The sequence below is a fragment of the Myotis lucifugus genome, unplaced genomic scaffold (assembly GCF_000147115.1).
Source record: "Myotis lucifugus unplaced genomic scaffold, Myoluc2.0 scaffold_168, whole genome shotgun sequence".
Lineage (NCBI taxonomy): Eukaryota > Metazoa > Chordata > Mammalia > Chiroptera > Vespertilionidae > Myotis > Myotis lucifugus.
In genome coordinates, this window is record NW_005871216.1 from 100,515 (window position 1) to 120,676 (window position 20,162).

General features: G+C 39.6%; 1 protein-coding gene across 1 annotated transcript in view; it reads right to left on the reverse strand.

The window, feature by feature from the left end:
* Positions 1 to 4,248: 4,248 nt before the first annotated feature.
* FYB2 (FYN binding protein 2) overlaps positions 4,249 to 20,162 on the reverse strand; it is a 59,833-nt gene continuing 43,919 nt past the window's right edge. Inside the window, 7 exon segments of the mRNA XM_023759984.1 lie at positions 4,249 to 4,364; positions 4,702 to 4,735; positions 4,827 to 4,983; positions 7,468 to 7,555; positions 10,430 to 10,516; positions 17,302 to 17,362; positions 19,044 to 19,072. Of these exon segments, the coding sequence (XP_023615752.1) occupies positions 4,343 to 4,364; positions 4,702 to 4,735; positions 4,827 to 4,983; positions 7,468 to 7,555; positions 10,430 to 10,516; positions 17,302 to 17,362; positions 19,044 to 19,072 (478 nt within the window). The 3' untranslated portion in view covers positions 4,249 to 4,342.

Genomic DNA, 20,162 nt, shown 5'->3' on the forward strand with positions numbered 1-20,162 from the left:
TCCCCAGGCGTGATGTAAAGGATAATTTTGTTAGAGTGTACGTGGCCAGTGATTTTCTCTCTCATATTCTCTCCATCCTGGCCTGTAGGTGAGAAATCTGATGATAATTCGATCGGGTTTCTTTTGTAGGTTACTGTCTTTTTTTCCATGGCTGCCTTGAAAATTCTTTGTCATTAACTTTTGGGTTTTAATATAACCTTTTGGAGAAGGTCTCTTTGCATTGAGGTAATTAGGTGTTCTGTTAGCTTCTTGTACTATCCTGTTCCCTTTTCCCTCTCTTCTGGAATGCCCGTTATCCCTATATTGCCCTTTCTTATGGAGTTCAGTTGTTCTCATGGAGTTTTTTCATTTTTAAAAAATCTTAGTTTTCTCTCCTCCTCAACCGGAATAATTTCTAGATTTCAGTCTTTGAGCGAGCTAATTCTCTCTTTATGATCTGTCTGCCTTGTTTCCAATTCTTTCTAATACATTCATCTCATTTATTGAGTTCTTCAGTTCCAGAATTTCTTTTTTTTTTTTAGAGTTTCAATCTTTTTGGTAATGTACGCCTTCTGTTCATTAATTTTATGCTTGATCTCATTGACCTTCTTTTCCAAGTTTTCTTGTATTGTGTTGAGTTTCTTCATGTCTGTTATTTTGAATTCTCTGTCATTTAGATACAGTCTACCATGACTTTGAATTTGGTTTCTAGAGAATTGTCATTTTCTTTTTGTGATACCATGTTATCTTGGTTATTCATGGTGTTTGGTGTGTTGTTCCTTCTCTGGAGCAGTTAAGTAGTGAACACATTTCCTGTTTAGGTACCATTTTGATTTTAACAATTCAGCAGGTTGATAATTAGAGGTCTTATTTTCCAATAGGAGGTGCTATAATGTGTCTCAGTTTTCTCTTACGCACTACTTGTGTCTTTCTGCTCTCTGGTGCCCGGTGCTGTTGGCATCATTGTGGTGGTGGAGTGGAGGGCACCACTGCGGTTGTGGAAGTTGCTGCTTGGGGGATAAGGGTGGAGGGTGCCCCTATGTCCGGGTTGCCGGAGTCTTGGGTCACCACTACCATGTCAGGGGGAGTGGCTCATTTGCAGCTTCTAGAGCCATTATTATTCTCTGGACCATGGCTCCCTTCATCTTCAAAGCCAGCAATAGGGGGCTGGCTCATGGCTCAAAGGTCTCCTGCCTCTTCTTCCACTACTTCTCTGGCTGGCTCTTCTAAGGGCCTATGCAATTAAATAGGGCTCACCTGGATAATCTCCCCATTTTAAAGTCAGCAGCCTTAATTTTATCTATAATGTCATGTAACATATTTACAGGTATAGTGCCAGCCAGGGCGTGAAGATCATGGAGGCCACCATTCTGCTTACAACAGCCACAGAACAGGAAGGGGATGGCCTAGAAGATCTCAGGTAACAAAATTTTATACTAACCGCCACTGAGACTAGAAAACAAGCAATGCAGATGGGATCCTATGTACTACCAGTAATGGTAACTATCCATATTTATACTAGTATACCTAAAAGTAACTTTTTGGAAAACACTGTACTTTAGTCCTCATTAATGACACATCAAAGTCAAGACATACAAGATTTCAATTTGCTTTTCCAAACTTAGAAGAAGGAATTTGTATTGATTAGTAAAAATGCATTTCCTTTATTTCCTAAATTCCACGGGTAGTGCATGCTTACTGTGGGAAATTTGAAAAGTACAGGATGTTTGAAGAAGAGGAAAAAAAATCATCCTAACCCTGTTACCCAGAAACAACTACGTCTTAGGAATTTGTCATTAAATATTCTTCTTTTCCTCTCTTCCTATTCTTCCCCTACAATCTGTGTTCTAAAAGTTCTGAAGGTGTGCAAGGGAGGGCCCAGTCAACAGAATGCTATGTCATCTTGGAAAACCATGTGTTTCACAGAAGTCTCAGGAAGAAGGGAAGGTTTTGTCAGTGCATGTTAACAGGTGGCTGGTGACTTGGCCAATAAATGAATTTGTGTGGGCCAGTGTGAGTCTCTGTTAGGGTCAAGTACATTTGTATGGTTTTTATCTGACAGAATGTTATATTTACTGATATGTTTTCATGCAGAATTAAAAGTAAAATAGAGACATGACATTACTGAAGTCTTAGTTATGATGAGTTATGATGTTTACATTAGAGAATCTTACAGATCAATAGAGTGAGAAATTTAGGTATGATTTAAGTAATGGAAGAAATGTGGCTGACAGTGAAATAGAAACAATCACATTGATTATAGATTAGAGGCAATTATTTTTCCTAAAAATATAGTTCATATCGACAAATAGTAATGAGGTACTAGTTTATGTTAAATCAAATGGTTTATACTTTAAAAACATAGGAAAATGTTCAATTTTAAAATCCTGTTAAATACAGGGCATCCCAAATATATGTATACACATTTTAACAGCTGATAGTGCAATTTTGAAAATGAAATTATTTTCATAAACACTGCCTTTATAATTATTCAAAGGGTATATATACATTTTTTGGGGGGGGGCACCCTATATATCTATGTAAAAGTACTTACATCCCAGCCATTTTTTTCAAGTCTTAAGATTTGAATTTCAAAACACATTTTTTGTTTTCAACATCTTCCAACCTCAAAAAAGGCCAGGTACTGAAATAACAGCACTTATACAGTATTCTGTATTAAAGATTTTAGGACACTTATTTATATTATTACATTGCAGCCTGACAACAACCCCTGTGAAGTAGATAAGGTGAGTGTTGTTAACTGTTTTACTAATGAGAAAATTGAGACTTTGAGCTGAGACATGGAATTAGAACAAAAGGTCATGTGAGGAGATGGGACAAATCCATCTCAGTTAAAATTTAGTCCTGTTGCCACTGCAGAATTATTGCATGAAAGGTCTCTGCGCTGCATAGCCCTGTCTTCTCTTTCACTTACCTCCTTGCCCACTGTAACAGGTCTGGCCCGAGGTGTGGGAGAGGGCTGTGGTTGCCCTGCCTCTCACTGAGTAGGTACATTTAATTTAGGGGATCCAAGCAGAAATATATTTCCAATTTGGGTACCATCCAAGAAATCTTGGAGTCATTCCCTAATTCATCCTCTTACCTTTGTAATATCTCTAGTGAGGCTCCTGCCCTATATATTTTTATTGCTGTCTTATGGTCAAATGCTCTTTTGTCTAGAACATTGCAAAAGCACCTAGTCTCTCCTCTCTCTAATATATCAGCCATATTGCTGGGGTTGTTTTTTTCTTTTCTCTCTAAACATCTGGCATTGCCTTCCTCTTTAAGACCTTTGAGTAAGCACTCTGTCATATTCTAGCCCCAACTTACCCCATTCCAGCTCTTGCCATGTCCCTTCAATTTCTTCCTGGTCACCAGATAGTGTGGATTTTCTATCTCTGCCTCGTCTAGCAAATACATGTGTGGTTAAAGGCCAAGCTTCAGTGTTGCCCTTCTTACTCTTTGACACATTTCATTCATACCTATTTCCCTCTCTAAACACTGTAATACTTTTGATTCTTGTCTCTAGAATAAGCTTAGCCTTTATTGGCAAGTGCTATTTGGAACTTGAAAAAGGAAATAAAAGAACCTAGAAGCTTATGAAATAATCTCACAGTATATAAAGGATGTGGCCATGGAGTAAATTTACACCCTGGAACACTAGAATCACCCTGCTTAACAGACAGTGTACATCATTTGAAATACAGAATGTTATTAACAGCTTACTTTTCATTACTTTCATATAAATTCTATTATTTAAATAAGTGTTCAGGCATAGACAAAATATTATTTATTTTTGGACAACAGGGTATTTTAAACCAATACAGCATATATTTTCTTTAAGTATATTGGGTGGATTTTCAGTATACTATTTCCAAAAGAAACCCATTTTGAGTCTGATTTTGTGACAAAGCAGAACACTTATACCTTGAGCTGTAATTGTACTTTGAGTATAAAATGGTTGCACTATTATTTTAGAATTAAATTACACCCATTTTAAATGTACAGCATCTTTTAGAACATTATAAACACTTGTGTACTCACATGGGAAGCACACTAACCATCTGTACAACTGACTAGGTAGTGCCATAGGCATGATTGCTAACTTCAGATGTGGCTCATTGAGTAAGTGCTCAAATGCTAGCACACACTTTCCCATTCTCTGAGACAGCAGTAAAATAGACATGGAAAGATAACCTTTTGGGAGTAAAATCAACTAAATGTGGAGGATTTGTTTGTTTTCTCTTCTGAGTTCCTAACGAACGTTTCCACCATCTCATTTTGACATGTAAACTGATGGGAGCAGGACCAGTATCTCAGACCTGGTTCTCACTTGTGCATGGTACACTGGATGTGGATCTTCCTAAGGTGAACAACCTTGAGGCCTAAGAAAAAATAGAAATATATTTTGAAATGTAGACGGTGGAGTAATGAGCAGGAGATTTCTGGGGCATTTCTTACCCCGTTTAATATTTGTATGCTCCTTTGAAATGTTTATAATTATGCTCTGTAGAGCTGGATAACACACTCAGGAGACAATAATAGACAATAATAAAGTCTCTTACAAAGTAATCCTTATAGAATAGGGCGTCACATATCTAATTTTCAGATGTGTTCCTGAATTGTAAATAAATTGAATAGTATTTCCTTGAAATGAATGTATACAACAATGTGTTAAGTGTTTAAAATTCATTATTTGAAGTACAAAATCAAACCACTTACTTGAAATCTAGATGTTCAATTAGCACATATCCATCTATAGAAACAAAAATTTAAGTTATAGAGAGAATGCTTTGAGATTTTTTTTAAAACAGTGAAATTTTGGGGGCAATGAGCCAGTAACTTACATTTGCCTTTAGAATTGCGGCATATCACTAGATTTTCTTCAGTGACATCAATGACGTCCAGTTCTTCTCCAGGGGTTATTGGCAAATCAAAGATCCCATTTCTTGAATTCCTGGAACACGCCACTGCTGTGTTGATGACAGTAATCTCTTTATCATACTGGAATGAGAAATCACTAATCAGACTGTGCTTGCATCGTTTTCCTTTCATTATAATAAAATCAATGGAGGAAGTAATATAGTAGTAACCACAATATAAACTCAAGATGCTAGATATTAATTTGTTAAGGGAATAGAAAATAATAGCAAAACAATCATTGAAAGGAATGTTATTTAAGGAAATAATGGTAAAATGCCACAATCTTATATTTGCTTGGTAAGATCGCATTTTCATTGTTTTCACATCCATTATCTAATTGTGCTTGAATGCATTCTGGTGAATGAGAACGCTGTAACATAGGGTATACATTAAATACTGTGGATAGTAATGTTAAATGTTCCAAACCCAGGAAAGGAGAAGTTTACAAAAAAGGGTGGAGGTGGGAGAGAAAACTCTTAGAATTTATAATGTTCTTACATACTCTCCACCTTTCCCTCTGGGTGGATTTATATATTTCTACATATAGCTAAAATAGTAAGAATAGGTGTGGGGGCAATTCCCACTCTCCTGTGGTCAAAGTCAGGGATTTGTGGGGAAAAAAACCTGGAAAACTTGATTGATATTGGTTGAGCAATTCAATATCTGACCTTAGGGGTAACTAGCTGGCCTATACATTTATAGGTACATCACCTAAGTATTGAGATCCCTTGACTGAAAAAAAGAGAAATGTTCCAGAATATATAGCTTATATTGACAGGTGTCACTTTACCAAATTTGGGTGGCCAAACTTCTCCCTTTGCTCAGGACAGTGTTTATTTACAGATACTTATTATTTAAGATGAGGTATGCCTCCTTCCACTCTCAAAGTCTCCTGAATTTGGATGATGAATTTTAAGATCACCCTACACCAAGTGGGATCTGATCCAAAAGACAGATTTGTATTATAGAGTAATGGCTTCTTAAGTGATTTCTTACCCTTTCTAGGCCATTGTTCACTGTGAGTACACAGTGATTTCCTAAAACGCAAATCAGATTAGGTCACCACTCTTCACTGCTTTCAGGATCAGAGTAACATTTCTTAGCTTGATATTCAAGGTCCTTTGCACATTGTCATTCCCATGCCCCCATTTCTGTCTCTTTTATTGAAGCCACATCAAGCTATATCATAATCCTGAATATACCACATACCTTTCATATTTCCATGCCATTGCTCATGCTGTTTTCTCTGCCTGGATTACCTTTTTTTTTTTTCCTCTTAACCACCCTGCATGAAGACTTTCATCACTGCTCTGTATAATTTACTGTTTTAATTGCATCTTGTATATACTCCTGTTACAGCATTATAATAAACATTTGTCCTATAAAATGAGAGTGTAAGGTAGTTTCATTCATCCTGTACCTTCAATGCCTGGCACAAATAGTTTATTATTTGAGTGGAATAAGTTATTGAAATGGAATACTTTTTTTCTAATGGGATATCAAGAAAGGCTACCATAGGTAATGAGAAGGGATGGGATCATACACATGGAAAATGGAATTTCTGTCCCATCCGAGTCCAAATACAGTGTGTGTGTGTGTGTGTGTGTGTGTGTGTGTGTGTGTGTGGCGGGTGGTGGTAGTGGGGGGAATCACTAGATGGGATGTCTGGGGTTTTTTCAACAAGAAATTTTACTGGTTTTTCAACTAGTCAAATAACATGACAATTTGCAGGAGACAGTTTCATGCCACAGTTAAATAGTATGAAACTGTCTACAGCAAACTCATGTGTCTTCATGACATGAGGAGTTGTATATGCCACTTTACAAAGCCTTAAACTTTACCCACTTGGTAATGGGGAACTTTTGAAAGTTTTTAGGCAGAGACATAACTTGGACAAGTTTTATGAGCAGGATGCACACTCTGTCTCTCTCAGTCCAGCGACTGGCACATGGGAGGTGCTCCGTAAGTTCCTAAGTTAATAAATTCTTACTGTGATCATATATAAAGCCAGAAGGTAGAATCATTCGATTCGTTTGGAATTATGGGAAAATGCTCACGGACTCTGTGACAGGGTAAGAGGCCAGGAGCTGCAGAGGCTTCACCCACTTCTTCACTGTTCATGTATTTGTTCAGTGCCTCACTCATTCACTGAGCAGTATGTCACCAGTTTATGTTGGGAGCAAATCTGAGTGAGACAAAATCTCTCCTTCAAAAGGGACTTGAGAGTTTTAGTTCCCAATGGGTGTGTGTGCACAGGTTGTAACACCGTTGATCTGTGTAACAGGTGTGTGTGTAATGTGTGTGCTGAGGGAGTGACTTCACCTGGAGGAATTGGGCAAGAGTGGGTGGCATCTGGACTGAGCACCTTAGGACTTTTTCCAGGCAGAGGAAGTAGCATATACAAAGGCATGATAATACAAGAATGCATCAAGAAAACATAAAAATACCAGCTTTTTAGTCAGAAATCATGTCTGAATCAAGCAGGGGTGCAATATCCTGTCAGAATCTTTATAAACAGAAGTTTCTAGCCTGTAATGTTGTTTTTACCTTCAGAGGAGAACATACCTCAAATCTTTCTCTAAAAAGTTTTTCTCTTTCCATTCTCTTTTCTAAGTTTTGCTTCTTGGTTCTGAAGAAATTTCTAGGCGATAGACTGGCAAGAAAAATGCAGGCAGGGTTGAATGTACTATCCTATATAATAAAAGGGTAATAGGCAAATCGACCGAACGGCAGAACAACCGGTTGCTATGATGCACACTGACCACTAGGGGGCAGATGCTCAACAGAGGAGCTGCCTGCCCCCTGATGGTCAGTGCGCTCCCACAGGGGGAGCACTGCTCAGCCACAAGCCAGGCTGATGGCTGGCGAGTGCAGCGGCCTGCCTCCACAGCAGCACTAAGGATATCCGACTGCAGCTTAGGCCCGCTCCTGTGGACATCCCCAGAGGGCACCTGGACTGTGAAAGGGTGCAGGCCAGGCTGAGTGACCCCCACACCCCCGAGTACAAAAATGTCATGCACTGGGCCTCTAGTATACTAGTAAAACTCTTAAGTTTCTAAATTTATAAAGTGGTCCTATTTCAGTAAAAATCTAGGAATTTTTTTCTTTATAATTTTATATATGTTTTATACACAAACCATAGCAGATTGTCAAAACAACTGAACCAAACAATACCAGTTCTTTCCCCTTGCAATTAACCATTTTTATTTGACAGCAAGATAACTTTGAATAACATCTAATTGGTTATAAACAATTTGCCCTAGCCGGTTTGGCTCAGTGGATAGAGTGTCAGCCTGCAGACTGAAGGGTCCCAGGTTCAATTCCAGTCAAGGGCACATGCCTGAGTTGCAGGCTTGATCCCCAGTAGGGGGCGTGCAGGAAATAGCCAATCAATGAGTCTCTCTCATCATTGATGTTTCTATCTCTTTCTCCCTCTCCTTCCTCTCTGAAATCAATAAAATGTATTAAAACAAAAAAAGAAAAACAATTTAAGTTACATGAGAAACTTCTCTGAATCAGATTCTCTGAAAGAAGAAACTTATGTAACATTATAAATATTCCCACTCATCCTCAGATTAATGGAAACCAGTTAGAATAAATGGCTCACATACTGTGGTTTTCCAAGTTTTGAAACCTAATTGGGGAATCAATCAGAGACCTCTCCAGTCTGCTGAATGATTACGGAGAAGACAGAATTAAGAAAATAAAGCAAGGTGCCACAAAATGTATGCAACAATTTCAGGACATAAAAGTGAATAACCCTACAGTAGAGGCTGACTATGCTTTTACTTTCTTTTCCTCCCTCCTGCTCTTCATTTGGGGGTTGGTGCTGCATTTTAGTTGTTTAATGTACTGACAGAGGGAAACAGGTTCTATCAGTTTCATTCAGAAGCATTACTTATATGTTACATTCCACAGTCTGCCATGTTTTAGGCAATGGCAGTTCTCATCTGATATTCAAGGTTATTTGCACAGTCATTCCCATGCCCCCTCTTGTCTTTCCTTCTGCGAATCTACCTGCAGATCTGTCTTCAGTCATCTTTCTAAAATCTAATTGACCGCCTCACTCTCTTGCTTAAAAACTTTGAATCTGTCTTTACTGCCTCAGAGATGAAGTCCTAGTCCCATGGTACACAGGACACTTTAGAATCTGGCCACAGTCTGCCTTCCAGCTGCCCTGTTCCTGCTACATGCAAAGTCCACATGGGGCATCTTATAGGTGAGCTATCCTACCCAGGACTTTAGACCTGCCACATCCTTCCCAGCGTCTCTGAAAATGTGCCATCTTACATTAATAAAGGGAGAGTGAAAAGATTGTACTAACATAGAAAGCATTTTTTATTGGTAGAATAAATTGGTAGAAATTATTTTAAAAAGAGTCAGGAGCACATGGAAATTGATACATCCATCTACAGGAGTAATGATAATCTCAACATACTGCATTTAAAAATTTACCACATTTTCAAATTTACTCAGTTGAGAATAAAAACTATTATATCAGTTTGTTGTAAGAATTTAAAAAAGCACTAGAAAACAGTTTCCTAAAAAGACTTATGTGGAGTCATTAAAATACTAAGAAGCTGTCTGTGGGGGGTGGGCAGTAAGAAATTCTATTTCCTCTTTTGGAATTCTGTTTTGCTATGCTATGAAGTTGAAGGTGGGAAGTCCTTTCTAGTCTGTGAATACATCTTTCCTACTTGGGAAAAATAAATTACATCAAGTCTAAACCCAAAGAAAATAAATATAAAGGAAGGGTCATTGTATGCTGTCCTCTGAGTTTCATAGGCTAATGTCTTATTTCTTTTGGGGTGCCCCTTGTAGGACTTTTCTAGACAGGTTTCCCAATGCAGACAGACCACACAGTGTTCCCAGCATAATGACTATTTAGACAAGGATTTCCCGAAGACATTGGTTAAACAGTGGGCCTCAGAGCTGCCCCATCTCCTAGTAACTGAGGTGAAGGCTAGGGCACTGAGCACCAAGTCACCACCCAAGACAGTGAAAAACATTGCCTCCCCCGCGGCCCCCTGCATCCAACTGGGAGCTTGAATCACATGAGGGAAGGTTAGATTTTGAATTGATAAAACAGTCTTTTGTAAATTAACACTAATGTAGACATAACTAGAATTATATTGTGTTTTAGGGAAGTCAGTCTTATGACACCGAGTTTCATATATGTTCAGACTGGTATATTATGTAAGGTTTGTCTTATAGGGGGAAAATCTTTTCAGCCTTAAAGAAGACTGGAAGGTTTTCATTGTTTGATAAGGGCTGGTTTGAAATCTTTCCTCACTTCCCATTCGCCAAAAGCAGAGACGATGCAGATAAATGCGTGCTGCTCTTTACATTTTCATATTCTGTGTCTCTTCTAATCCCCTCAACTGTATCATCATTTAGGTGTTGCAATTCTCATTGTGCAGATGAAGAACCTGAAAATCAAATGTCCTGACTGCCTAAGTGTATGCAGCTGGTGAGAGGAATAGCCTGGAGCGGAGAAGCTGTAAAGTAGGCACACCTGTGCACTTACCTTTCTGATCCTTGAGCATCTTTCTTCTCTTTTTCCCCCTTTGGCTTAAAAAACTTGGGCTTCCAAGTTTTTACTTTATCTTCATCCCTGAAGAGAAAAATATTTTTGAGCAAGTCAATCAAGATGGAACTAAAACAGTTATGGAACCATCCGTACTTTCTGGGTAATTGTTTTACAAAAAATATTTAAAAGTTATCTAGAAGTATATTTTGATTCTATGGCAACCTCAGATAGCAGATATTTTAGGTTTTGCAAGGCCTAACACCTCTGGTGTAACCACTTAATTGGGCCAGTGTGACCGTATTTACAAAAAACAAGTGGCCAGTTATATTTAGCCCACAGACCACAGAGAGCTAACCTGTGGCAATCCACATTGGAAACCAGCAGCAAGCGATCAACCTGCTTATAATCATACTTTCTCTCCTTTCTGAGTCTCAGTTTCTGTGCCTCTACTAGTAAAACGTGAATAATAACATTAATTTCCATGATGAGAAAAACTAATCCAACTAGTGCTTAGCATTAGCAGGGAAGGAATCAGGGAGGGAGGGGGTATTGTAGAAAGAACTGACACTTTCTGAGAACCTATGTGCCAAGCCTTATGCTTTTACATGTTAACTGACTTGTCACAGTAAGCATCCGTTAAAGTCGTCATTCATAAAGGGTTACAGAGGAGGAAATAGTGATCAGAGAATATCATGGTCACAGAAATAATGGCTTTGAACCCAGGTGCCTTTGCCTCAAGTCTATGGCATACCTGCTGCTTCAAAACCTGTTTTTTTTTCCTTTCTGGTATGACAAAATTACCAGCATCTCCATCATTGTTATGAGCAGAACAGGACCCTGCTCCGTCAACCATCTGGTATCTGCACATCTGAACCTTAAATAACTCTTCATCCGGTAAATTAGAAGCACAGGGTATTATGTCACAGGAATCTTGGAGATTTTCAGAGACTTTGTGTCACCCTTCCCTTCAGAGTATGGTCACAGGTGTCCAACAGCATGTCAAGGACTCAGCATTTGACCAGCTAGGGAGATGCAGCTTAGAAAGTCTTTTAAGAAGCCTTCCAGGACTTGTGGAGGGAGCTTCAATCCTTCTCTCCTCTCAACATTTGTTGCCTTTGAAGTCTACAACATGGAGCTCAGTAATCACTGCTTTCTGTCTAATGGCCAGTTGTTTCATCTCTCCACTTCAGGTTCCCAGAAAATGGGATCCAACTATATATTCCAGTGTGTCTATGCCAGGCATACAGCGATGCTCAGTGAGAATGGGCATGGCTGTTTGGAAGGGGCTACAGCTGTGAGGGCAGGGAAGGGGCAAGGCAAATGCCTACTTAAAAGCTTATTTTCTTTACTGATTATAAAGCAATATATTCTGAGTATTTAAATAACGAAGCAGAAGTAGAAAAGAGACAATATAAGCATTATCTGACCTTTCATGGACATCTAAGTTTCCTTCCAAACATTTTCCAAACCCTTTCAGAAACTGAATGGAGATCAATCCAATACATACAATTTTTCATTCTGCTATTTTTCAGTTGTCATAGTGCAAACATTTCTCCATGTCATTGAAAACTATTTAGTATATATTTAATACATATGTTAATGTTTATATAGAGTACTATACTATAACCCAGGGGTCCTCAAACTTTTTAAACAGGGGGCCAGTTCACTGTCCCTCAGACCGTTGGAGGGCCGGACTATAGTTTAAAAAAAAACTATGAACAAATTCCTATGCACACTGCACATATCTTATTTTGAAGTAAAAAAACAAAACGGGAACAAGTACAATATTTGTATTTGCATGTGGCCCGCTGGCCGTAGTTTGAGGACCCCTGCTATAACCTATATATATAAAAGCCTAAGCGACAGGCTGACTGGCCGGTAGATATGATGTGCAGTGACCACCAGGGGGCAGATGCTCAACACAAGAGCAGAAACCACAGGCATGGAAACATGGTACAGACTGATGAATCTCAGAGGGAAGGGGGGAGGGTGGGAAGAGATTAACCAAAGATCTTATATGCATACTAGAGGCCCGTGTATGGATTCATGCACTGGTGGGGTCCCTCAGCCTGGTCTGCAGGGATCAGGCCAAAACCGGCTCTCCGACATCCCCCGAGGGGTCCCAGATTGTGCGAGGGCACAGGCCAAGCCAAGGGACCCCACTGGTGCACTGGGCCTCTAGTATAATTATAAAATCATTGGCTATTTGGGTGGTTTTAAACATCTCATTTTTATAAACAACCCTGACACCGATATTTTTGTGCATAATTTATTCTTTATGGTTATTTTTTCTTAAATAGAGCTAGTTGCTTGCAGTAAAATTACTAGGTTAAGTAAAGGGTCTGGGCATTTCAGATATACATTGCCAAATTATCTTCTAGAAAGATCACATCATTTTATACCCATGCTAACCATTTGGATGTTATGGTCAACTCTTTGCTTCCTTGTCAACTTATTTTTGCTTTTCTAGGGATCAAATTAGAAAGCTTAATGAACTTGGCAGGGTAAGAACTGCTATTGCCACATCACAGGTTAGGAAACTCAGGTTCAGAGAAGTAAGATGACAGGCCCAGGTCCCACTGGTGCCAGGCCGCAGAGGCTGTGCCAGCCTCCTTTTCAAGTTCCCCTGTCCCTTCTCTTGCTGACTCCCTAGAAGATATTCTGATGAACAAAAGGCAACAAGACATAAAGCAGAGGTCTGGGTTACCTAGCTAGCGACAATTTAATCCAGAGTGCTTTGGGGTACTCCTCAACCAAATACCCACCAGGACATGACATGCAAACTAGCCAAGCTTACAAGAGCTCAAATACCATCATCCCTCGCTCTTCTCCTTCCACATTCTGCTACTCTCTCTCCATCAGTGTCCTGTCTGCTACAGATGCCTTTTATAATTGGTTTCTCTGAGGCCACATGGAAGATTTACTGTCACATGAACATCGGTCAGACTCTGTTGGGTCTAAGCGATTTGATCAATATCATTTGTTTATGAAATATTCCTCATGTACCTACCATGCCTTAAGTGCTATATGAAGAGCTTGGTAATGGAGATGAAGATATGGTTTCCACCAGAGGAATTAACAATTTAATAAATTTCACTTAAGTTCTCTGAAATAACTTCTTCATTTCTTTCACCACCCTATGGCACTTTTTGATCATCTTTCACCTGAGTGATTGTAATGATACCTTTTTTTTTAATTTGGGAAACATTTATTTATTTACTTTCCCACATCACCAGTCATTGATATCAGTAGCACAGCACTACAGAGTGTCTCTTATATCCTATGGAGAACTTCAAGCAGGTCACAGCGTTATGAGCTCCTGGCTTTGGTCCCACAGCTTTCCCTGAAATGACCTAGGTCAGTGGTCAGCAAACTGCTGCCCCTTGAGTGTGGCTCTTCCACAAAATACCATGTGTGGGCGCGCACGTACAGTGCGATTGAAACTTCGTGGCCACACTCAAGGGGCCAAAGAGCCGCGTGTGGCTCGCAAGTCGCAGTTTGCCAACCACTGACCTAGGTAATGACATGCTAACATATGTTCTACTCCGACTTCCTCTGCAGTGTTCTGTGGAGGGCTGGGTTACTCCCTGAAAGGCAGCTCTGACTGTATTGTCCTCCTGCTCAGAGTTCTGCACGTCCTCATTTGGTGGCAGAGAGCAGGAGAAGGGCCCTCCAAATTCAGAACGCTGGATCCTGGATAATGTTTTTTTTGGTCTCGTTTTGTCTTAAATTGCTAAGGACTATACCTAGTATCCTAACAGCCCCACAAATCAGCTGAAACCAGACAAAGAGCAGTAAGCAGCATGCAAGCATAGAAGGCAAGTCTGTCCTGAGGAAAGCGCTAGTGTCAGCCCCACCGCATTTGAGAAGACTGAAATTTAGGTCAAGGACAAGGTAGGAGATAAGACAGATGATCATATTGGATTTTTTAAAAATATGTTTTTTATTTTAGAGAGAGGGGAAGGGAGAGGGATAGAGATATAGAAACACCGATGAGAGAGACACATCGATCACCTGCCTCCTGCACACCAGTTCACAACCTGGGCATGTACCATGACCAGGAATTGAACTGGGGACCTCTTGGTTCATGGGTGAACACTCAACCACTGGGCAACACCAGTTGGGTCATACTGGATTTTTAAAAAAGCCAAATTCAGTTCTATGTTATTTATATGAGAGACATGAATGTGAATATGGAAAACATAAGATCAAATATCTATACTAGGGAAATACGAATGAAAATATCAGTAGACATATAATATTGAGCACATCACTTCAAGACAGAGAATCTCTAGGAGACAGTAGTGGAGAACACTAGCTGGGTGAGCCTGGGCAGGTGCTTAACCTGTGCCTCAGTCTCTCTTCTATAAAATTTGTTTAATAATAGTGTCTACTTCACAGGATTGTTGTGAGACTGAATGAGTTAATGTATATTAAATATATGAAACAGTGACTAACCCACAGTAAGAGCTATATACATATTTTTGTTAATAGTATTAGAGATAGAAATGGTTACAACATAATGAAGAAACATTCAATTTACTAGAATATATTTCAAATTTTGTATGCAATTAATAAAATAGAATATATAAGGCAACAAATGCTAGAACTTTTGGAAGAAACAGAAATTTGCCATCCTTGTGTGAGATTTCAACCAATTTCTTTCAAATGTTGATGAATCAAGCATCTAAAAAGTCATAAATTTATGGAAGATTTTTAATAAGAAAATTAACACATACTCGATTTAAAGTACATAAATTGATCCCTGTATCAAAAAATTAGAGAACTCAAAAAATAGAGAAAAGTCATATATTTCTAACATGCACATAGAACATTTATAATAATTGACCATATACTTGGCATAAGTCATGTCTCAGAACATGTTAAGGTACTTATATCAACTACTTTCTCAGACCATGATGTGCTGAAGATAGATACGACACCAGAATGGATCAGAGAACATGGAAACAGGTCTTCAGATATTGGATACTTGGTATGACAAAGGTGGTGCTGTAGGTCAATGAGAAAATAGGGACCACTCAACCCTGCCAGGACATTTATTCACATGGAAGAAAATTCAATTAGACCTCTACTTCCCTATACATACAAAAATCCATTCCAGACAGTGTAAAAGATAGAGCTGTTTTAGAAGATAAGGGAGAACATCATATGACCTTGGGATAAATACTTCTTTAAGAGATACAGCAGCAGTCATAAAGGGTAAATTGATAAATTCAAACACATTAAAATTAAGCATTTGTGTTCATCAGAAGCAACAAGCTTGCCAAAAACCTGTTTTCTAGTTACATAGTTCCCCCACCTGTCAAAGTGTTACATATCCTTCTGCTTCACCTTGGCACAGAGACTGTCCTGATCCCCGAAATAATGGAAATGGTACCTATTCTGAGCTTCCAGATTATTTTGCTCATTTTTTTTAAAGGAGGTCCCTTGTTACCTGAATTAACCAACTGTTTTGGTATAAGGACACATGATGTAGATTGGAAAGCCACAGTCCCTTCCTTAGGGAGCTTTCATTTAGAGGAGGGGACAAGCAAGAAATAAGACCATTACAACTCCGAGGAAAATGTTCTGGTTAAGGAGGGGTATCTATCCTAAATTGACAAGGTCAGAGAGGACTTGCTGGGGAAATCTGAATTCAAGCTGCTGGGTGGTTGGTTTTGTGACATGATCACATTTGCATGTCGGAAAGTTTGGAGAATAAACTGCAGTGGAGGCGAGATGGTCATTCAGAAAGTTGTTGGAATCCAACTGAGAACCAGTGAGGGCCTGCGTTGTGGATGGGCAGAGGGGACGGGGATGTGGGAGTGTTTGGAGAATTATTGGAAGAGAAGAGGGTGCAGGGCAGGAGAGGAGGAGTTAAGGACAATGCCTAGAATTTTGGTTTGGGCAACTGAAACAGTCAACAACATAAAGATTAGAAGAAAAAGACCATATTTGGGTGAAGGGTTGAGGTTATGAGTTATTACAAAATTCTGAGTTTCAAACAGAGTTAGCAGGCCTATTAGAGTGGAGGAGAGAAATCCAACCTCCACATGTAAATTTTGGTATCATTACCATAGTGATTACTATCAAAGCCCTAGTGTGGATGAGATCATTCAAGAACATACAAAGGAAGAATAGAAGTGAAATAGGAAGAGTTGAACAGCAGAATTAGAACTCACACAACACCCACACAAAGCCAAAAACAAGCAGGAGGACCCACAGCCAAAGATGAGAAATAAGAAATATTAATAATCTGGAAACCTGGGGAAAAGTATTTTTTTTCCTTTAAAGGATGCCATAGTCAACAGTTTAAGATATTATAGTGAAATCAAGAAAGCTAAGGATTTAACAGTCTGTGCTAGCTGTAACAAAGAATTATTAGTGGCCTTACCAAAAATAACTGCACCGGTGTGACCGGCACAGAGGTCATTGCTGTGAGCTTGAAGGGATGAGCAGAGGAGACTTCAGTTTAGAGGGAAAGGATGGATATGTAGCTAGAGGGGGAGTCGAGTTTTGGGAAGCTTTCTTTTCGATAGGTTATAATTATTTAGTCTTTGAGAACAGAGGTTTTGTCAGATGGTACCTCCTATCTCCCCTGTTGCCTTGTCCACAGATGATTAAACTAATGTTTGTTGCATTGAAATAAGTTCAAGTCCCTAGATTCAAGGATAAGAAACAGGTTCTAAAGCTCCAGTGACATTTGAGTCACCTTCCACTGTTAGAGCATCTATGTTATTTATTGTTTTCCCTTCTCATTGGGGGGATGTAACAAGTTGCTTTTCATCCAAGACCCAAAGATGCGTATGCAACAAGACACCAGGACGTGGGTTAAATACCAGGGATGGACAGAAGGTAAACGGACTTACTTTGACTCTTTTTCATTGATGGTCACGTCAGCATGCATAATAACTTCCTGAGACCTAAGTTCTAGAATCAAGATAGGATCAGAACAGTCCATTATTAGGTAGGGTTTATACAACCCTGGCTTCTCAAATTGCACACAATTACCTAATTATCCAGGCACATCCCCAAGCCTCTTTTATCAAAACCTGATCACAGAATACAGATAGGCTGAATGGATCAAAGAACGAGAAAGTTCTCATTTGGGAAGAGATTCAACTGAAGTATTAAAAAAAAAACCACACAGATGCCCTATTATCTCAAATGTGCACACACACATATTTAGATTAATTTGATTCCAGATATGTGAGTTGCTGAAAGGATCAGTTTTAAACTAGGTTTCCATCATCCTAGACCTGGATAAAGATGTTATACTGAGTCCTGGCCTGTGTGGCTCAGTTGGAGCATCATCCCGTGCACCGGAAGGTTGCAGGTTTGATCCTGGTCAGGGCACATACCTAGGTTGTGGGTTTGATCCCCAGTCAGGGCAGGTCTGGGAGGCACCAATTGCTGTATCTCTCTCACATCGATGTCTGTCTGTCTGTCTGTCTGTCTGTCTCTCTCCCCGCCCCCTAACCCCTTCTTCCCTCTTTGGAATTAACTTTTTAAAAAAGATGTTATAACTGCTAGAATAGTGAGAGGCTTTTTCTTAATTCCTAAGGAAAAATACAAGTTTAATAGAATATTAATGTTGATTTTCCCTCCCACAATTTTTATTTCAAATCATTGGCAACTGATCCTTTATAACAATTGTGCATAAAATGGAATCTGACTTAGTACATAGTCATAATTAGACATGTTTATTTTAGGATATTCACATTCCTTGGTGCTCTACATAGAAACCCATAATGTTCAAGTGATTCACCACCTGAGCAAATTTGAAAATTTTCTGGCATAATTATTTATAATTCACATTCAATTACTCATAAATTTGGATGGGGTACAATGCATGTTTATTCTAAGTTGGCCTTTTTTTTAACATAGATATTTTGGGAGACCTGTAGTTTGACCAGGTGTATATAATCTTTTAAAATTTTGTTCAGCAAACTCATATGTGGACTATAATATATATTTGAATTGCCAAGTCAGAGTGAAATTAAAGCAGCCACCATGGCTAGAGCCCACAAAATCCAACAGAAGACATGGCCCTCTTTTAATAACAGATTAAACTTAACGGGACATGTGTTGAGAGCCTACTGGGTGCAAGGCACTGTGCTAATTTGTGCACTATTGTTTTTACAGCAAAGCAAACAATATTGCAACAACCCAGCCTTGATTCAGTTAGTGTGTGTGCCACAACATGATCGTGCTCAACTTACTACATTGTGATTAGGGAGATCTGGCTATCAAACCTTCAGGTGGCTGTGTGGTATAATTCAAATGCAAAAGCTTCATAATCCAAGAGACCTGAGTACAAATTCCAGATCACTAAAGTAGAGATGTGGATCCTAGAGCCTCCCTAAAAAGAGATGATAATAACTTTTTTTTTCTGGGATTTTAAGAGGCCTGGGATATAGTAGGCATTTGAGAAATGATACTCATCTTCCCCAAAGTCAGAACTACTGTTGTGTAAAATTTGTTCTTTGACTTGGATGTGTCAATTTTTCATTAAATGTGGAATGCAGGCAGGGTGACTGCTTCTCTTTCCCGGCCCCGGACTACGCCAATCTGTGTGGTTTTGTGCCAGAAATAAGTAAATGTCACTTACCTAAATCCGGCAGCGAAATGGAAAACGCACTGTTATGGACAAAAGGCACAGAAGGGTTAGGAAAGAAAGCCATGTTCAGGATAGCACAGTGATGACTAGGTTTCTTGATACTGATGTGTCTAGTCAAAGATGCGGGCAGAGCTTACCTTCCCTGCATCTGTGTTCTGACCCTCTCCCCACTTTTTCGATGAGCTTATTTATCCCAAGTGACCACTTATACCCTTTCCTACCAGACAGCTTCAGGCTGCCCCACGGCCCTGCCCTTCTCCATCCAGGATTCTGTTTCTGCCTTCTAAACTTCCAAGATGGCCATCAGATGCACACAGCTCTCTGGAGACACTGGGCCCTGCCTATGTCTATGCATAAGCCAAAGGGATGAGGGCAGAATTCCAGGCCAGGTGGAGCTGGAAGATGGTAAACTGCTAAGTGGGTCAGGGCATTTGGCCCAGACAGATGGTTGGCTTCTCCTTAAATCTCTCAGTTAGGATCACATGGAAGGAAATATGATGTGGTAGAAAAAAAATCCATGTATTTTAAGCAATTATTTAAGTTCAGCCCTACAGGCCCAGGTGCTGGGTATGTAACGTGATTAGACACAGTTTCTGTCCTGAAGTAGCTTGGGATTTAGTGAGGGAGAGAAAACATAAATTAATGTGACATTGTGTGAAAAAAACACGTGATAAAGAAATATCCAAAGGAACAGCACTTTTGGGAAAATCAGTTCACCTTCATATAAGCCTCAGTGTCTTCATTTCTAAAGTGAATCCCAATGCCTAGCTTATCTTACCGAGATACTTCTGTAAGGATGAGCATACCTAGCAGTTGTGCCCAGGACACATGGACGCTCAGTGATCCTGCTGGCGTGTCTGTAAGACCAGACTGGGTGCTGTCAGCACTGGGACGTGCAGGTTGGAGTGGAAGTCAGAGAGCGTTCTCACTGGGTCCTATTTATAAGGGACTGCGGGTGTCATGCTAATCATCTTTGTTGGAAGCATCTAACCGGCTAGTGCCAGAGTCTGCCTCTAGGTCTCATTGACTGCTGGAGCCAAACGACCTCTTTCTCCACAGCCAGGACTGCGATTCATAAACCCTGCATTCTATTGGGGTATAAGTGGTCAC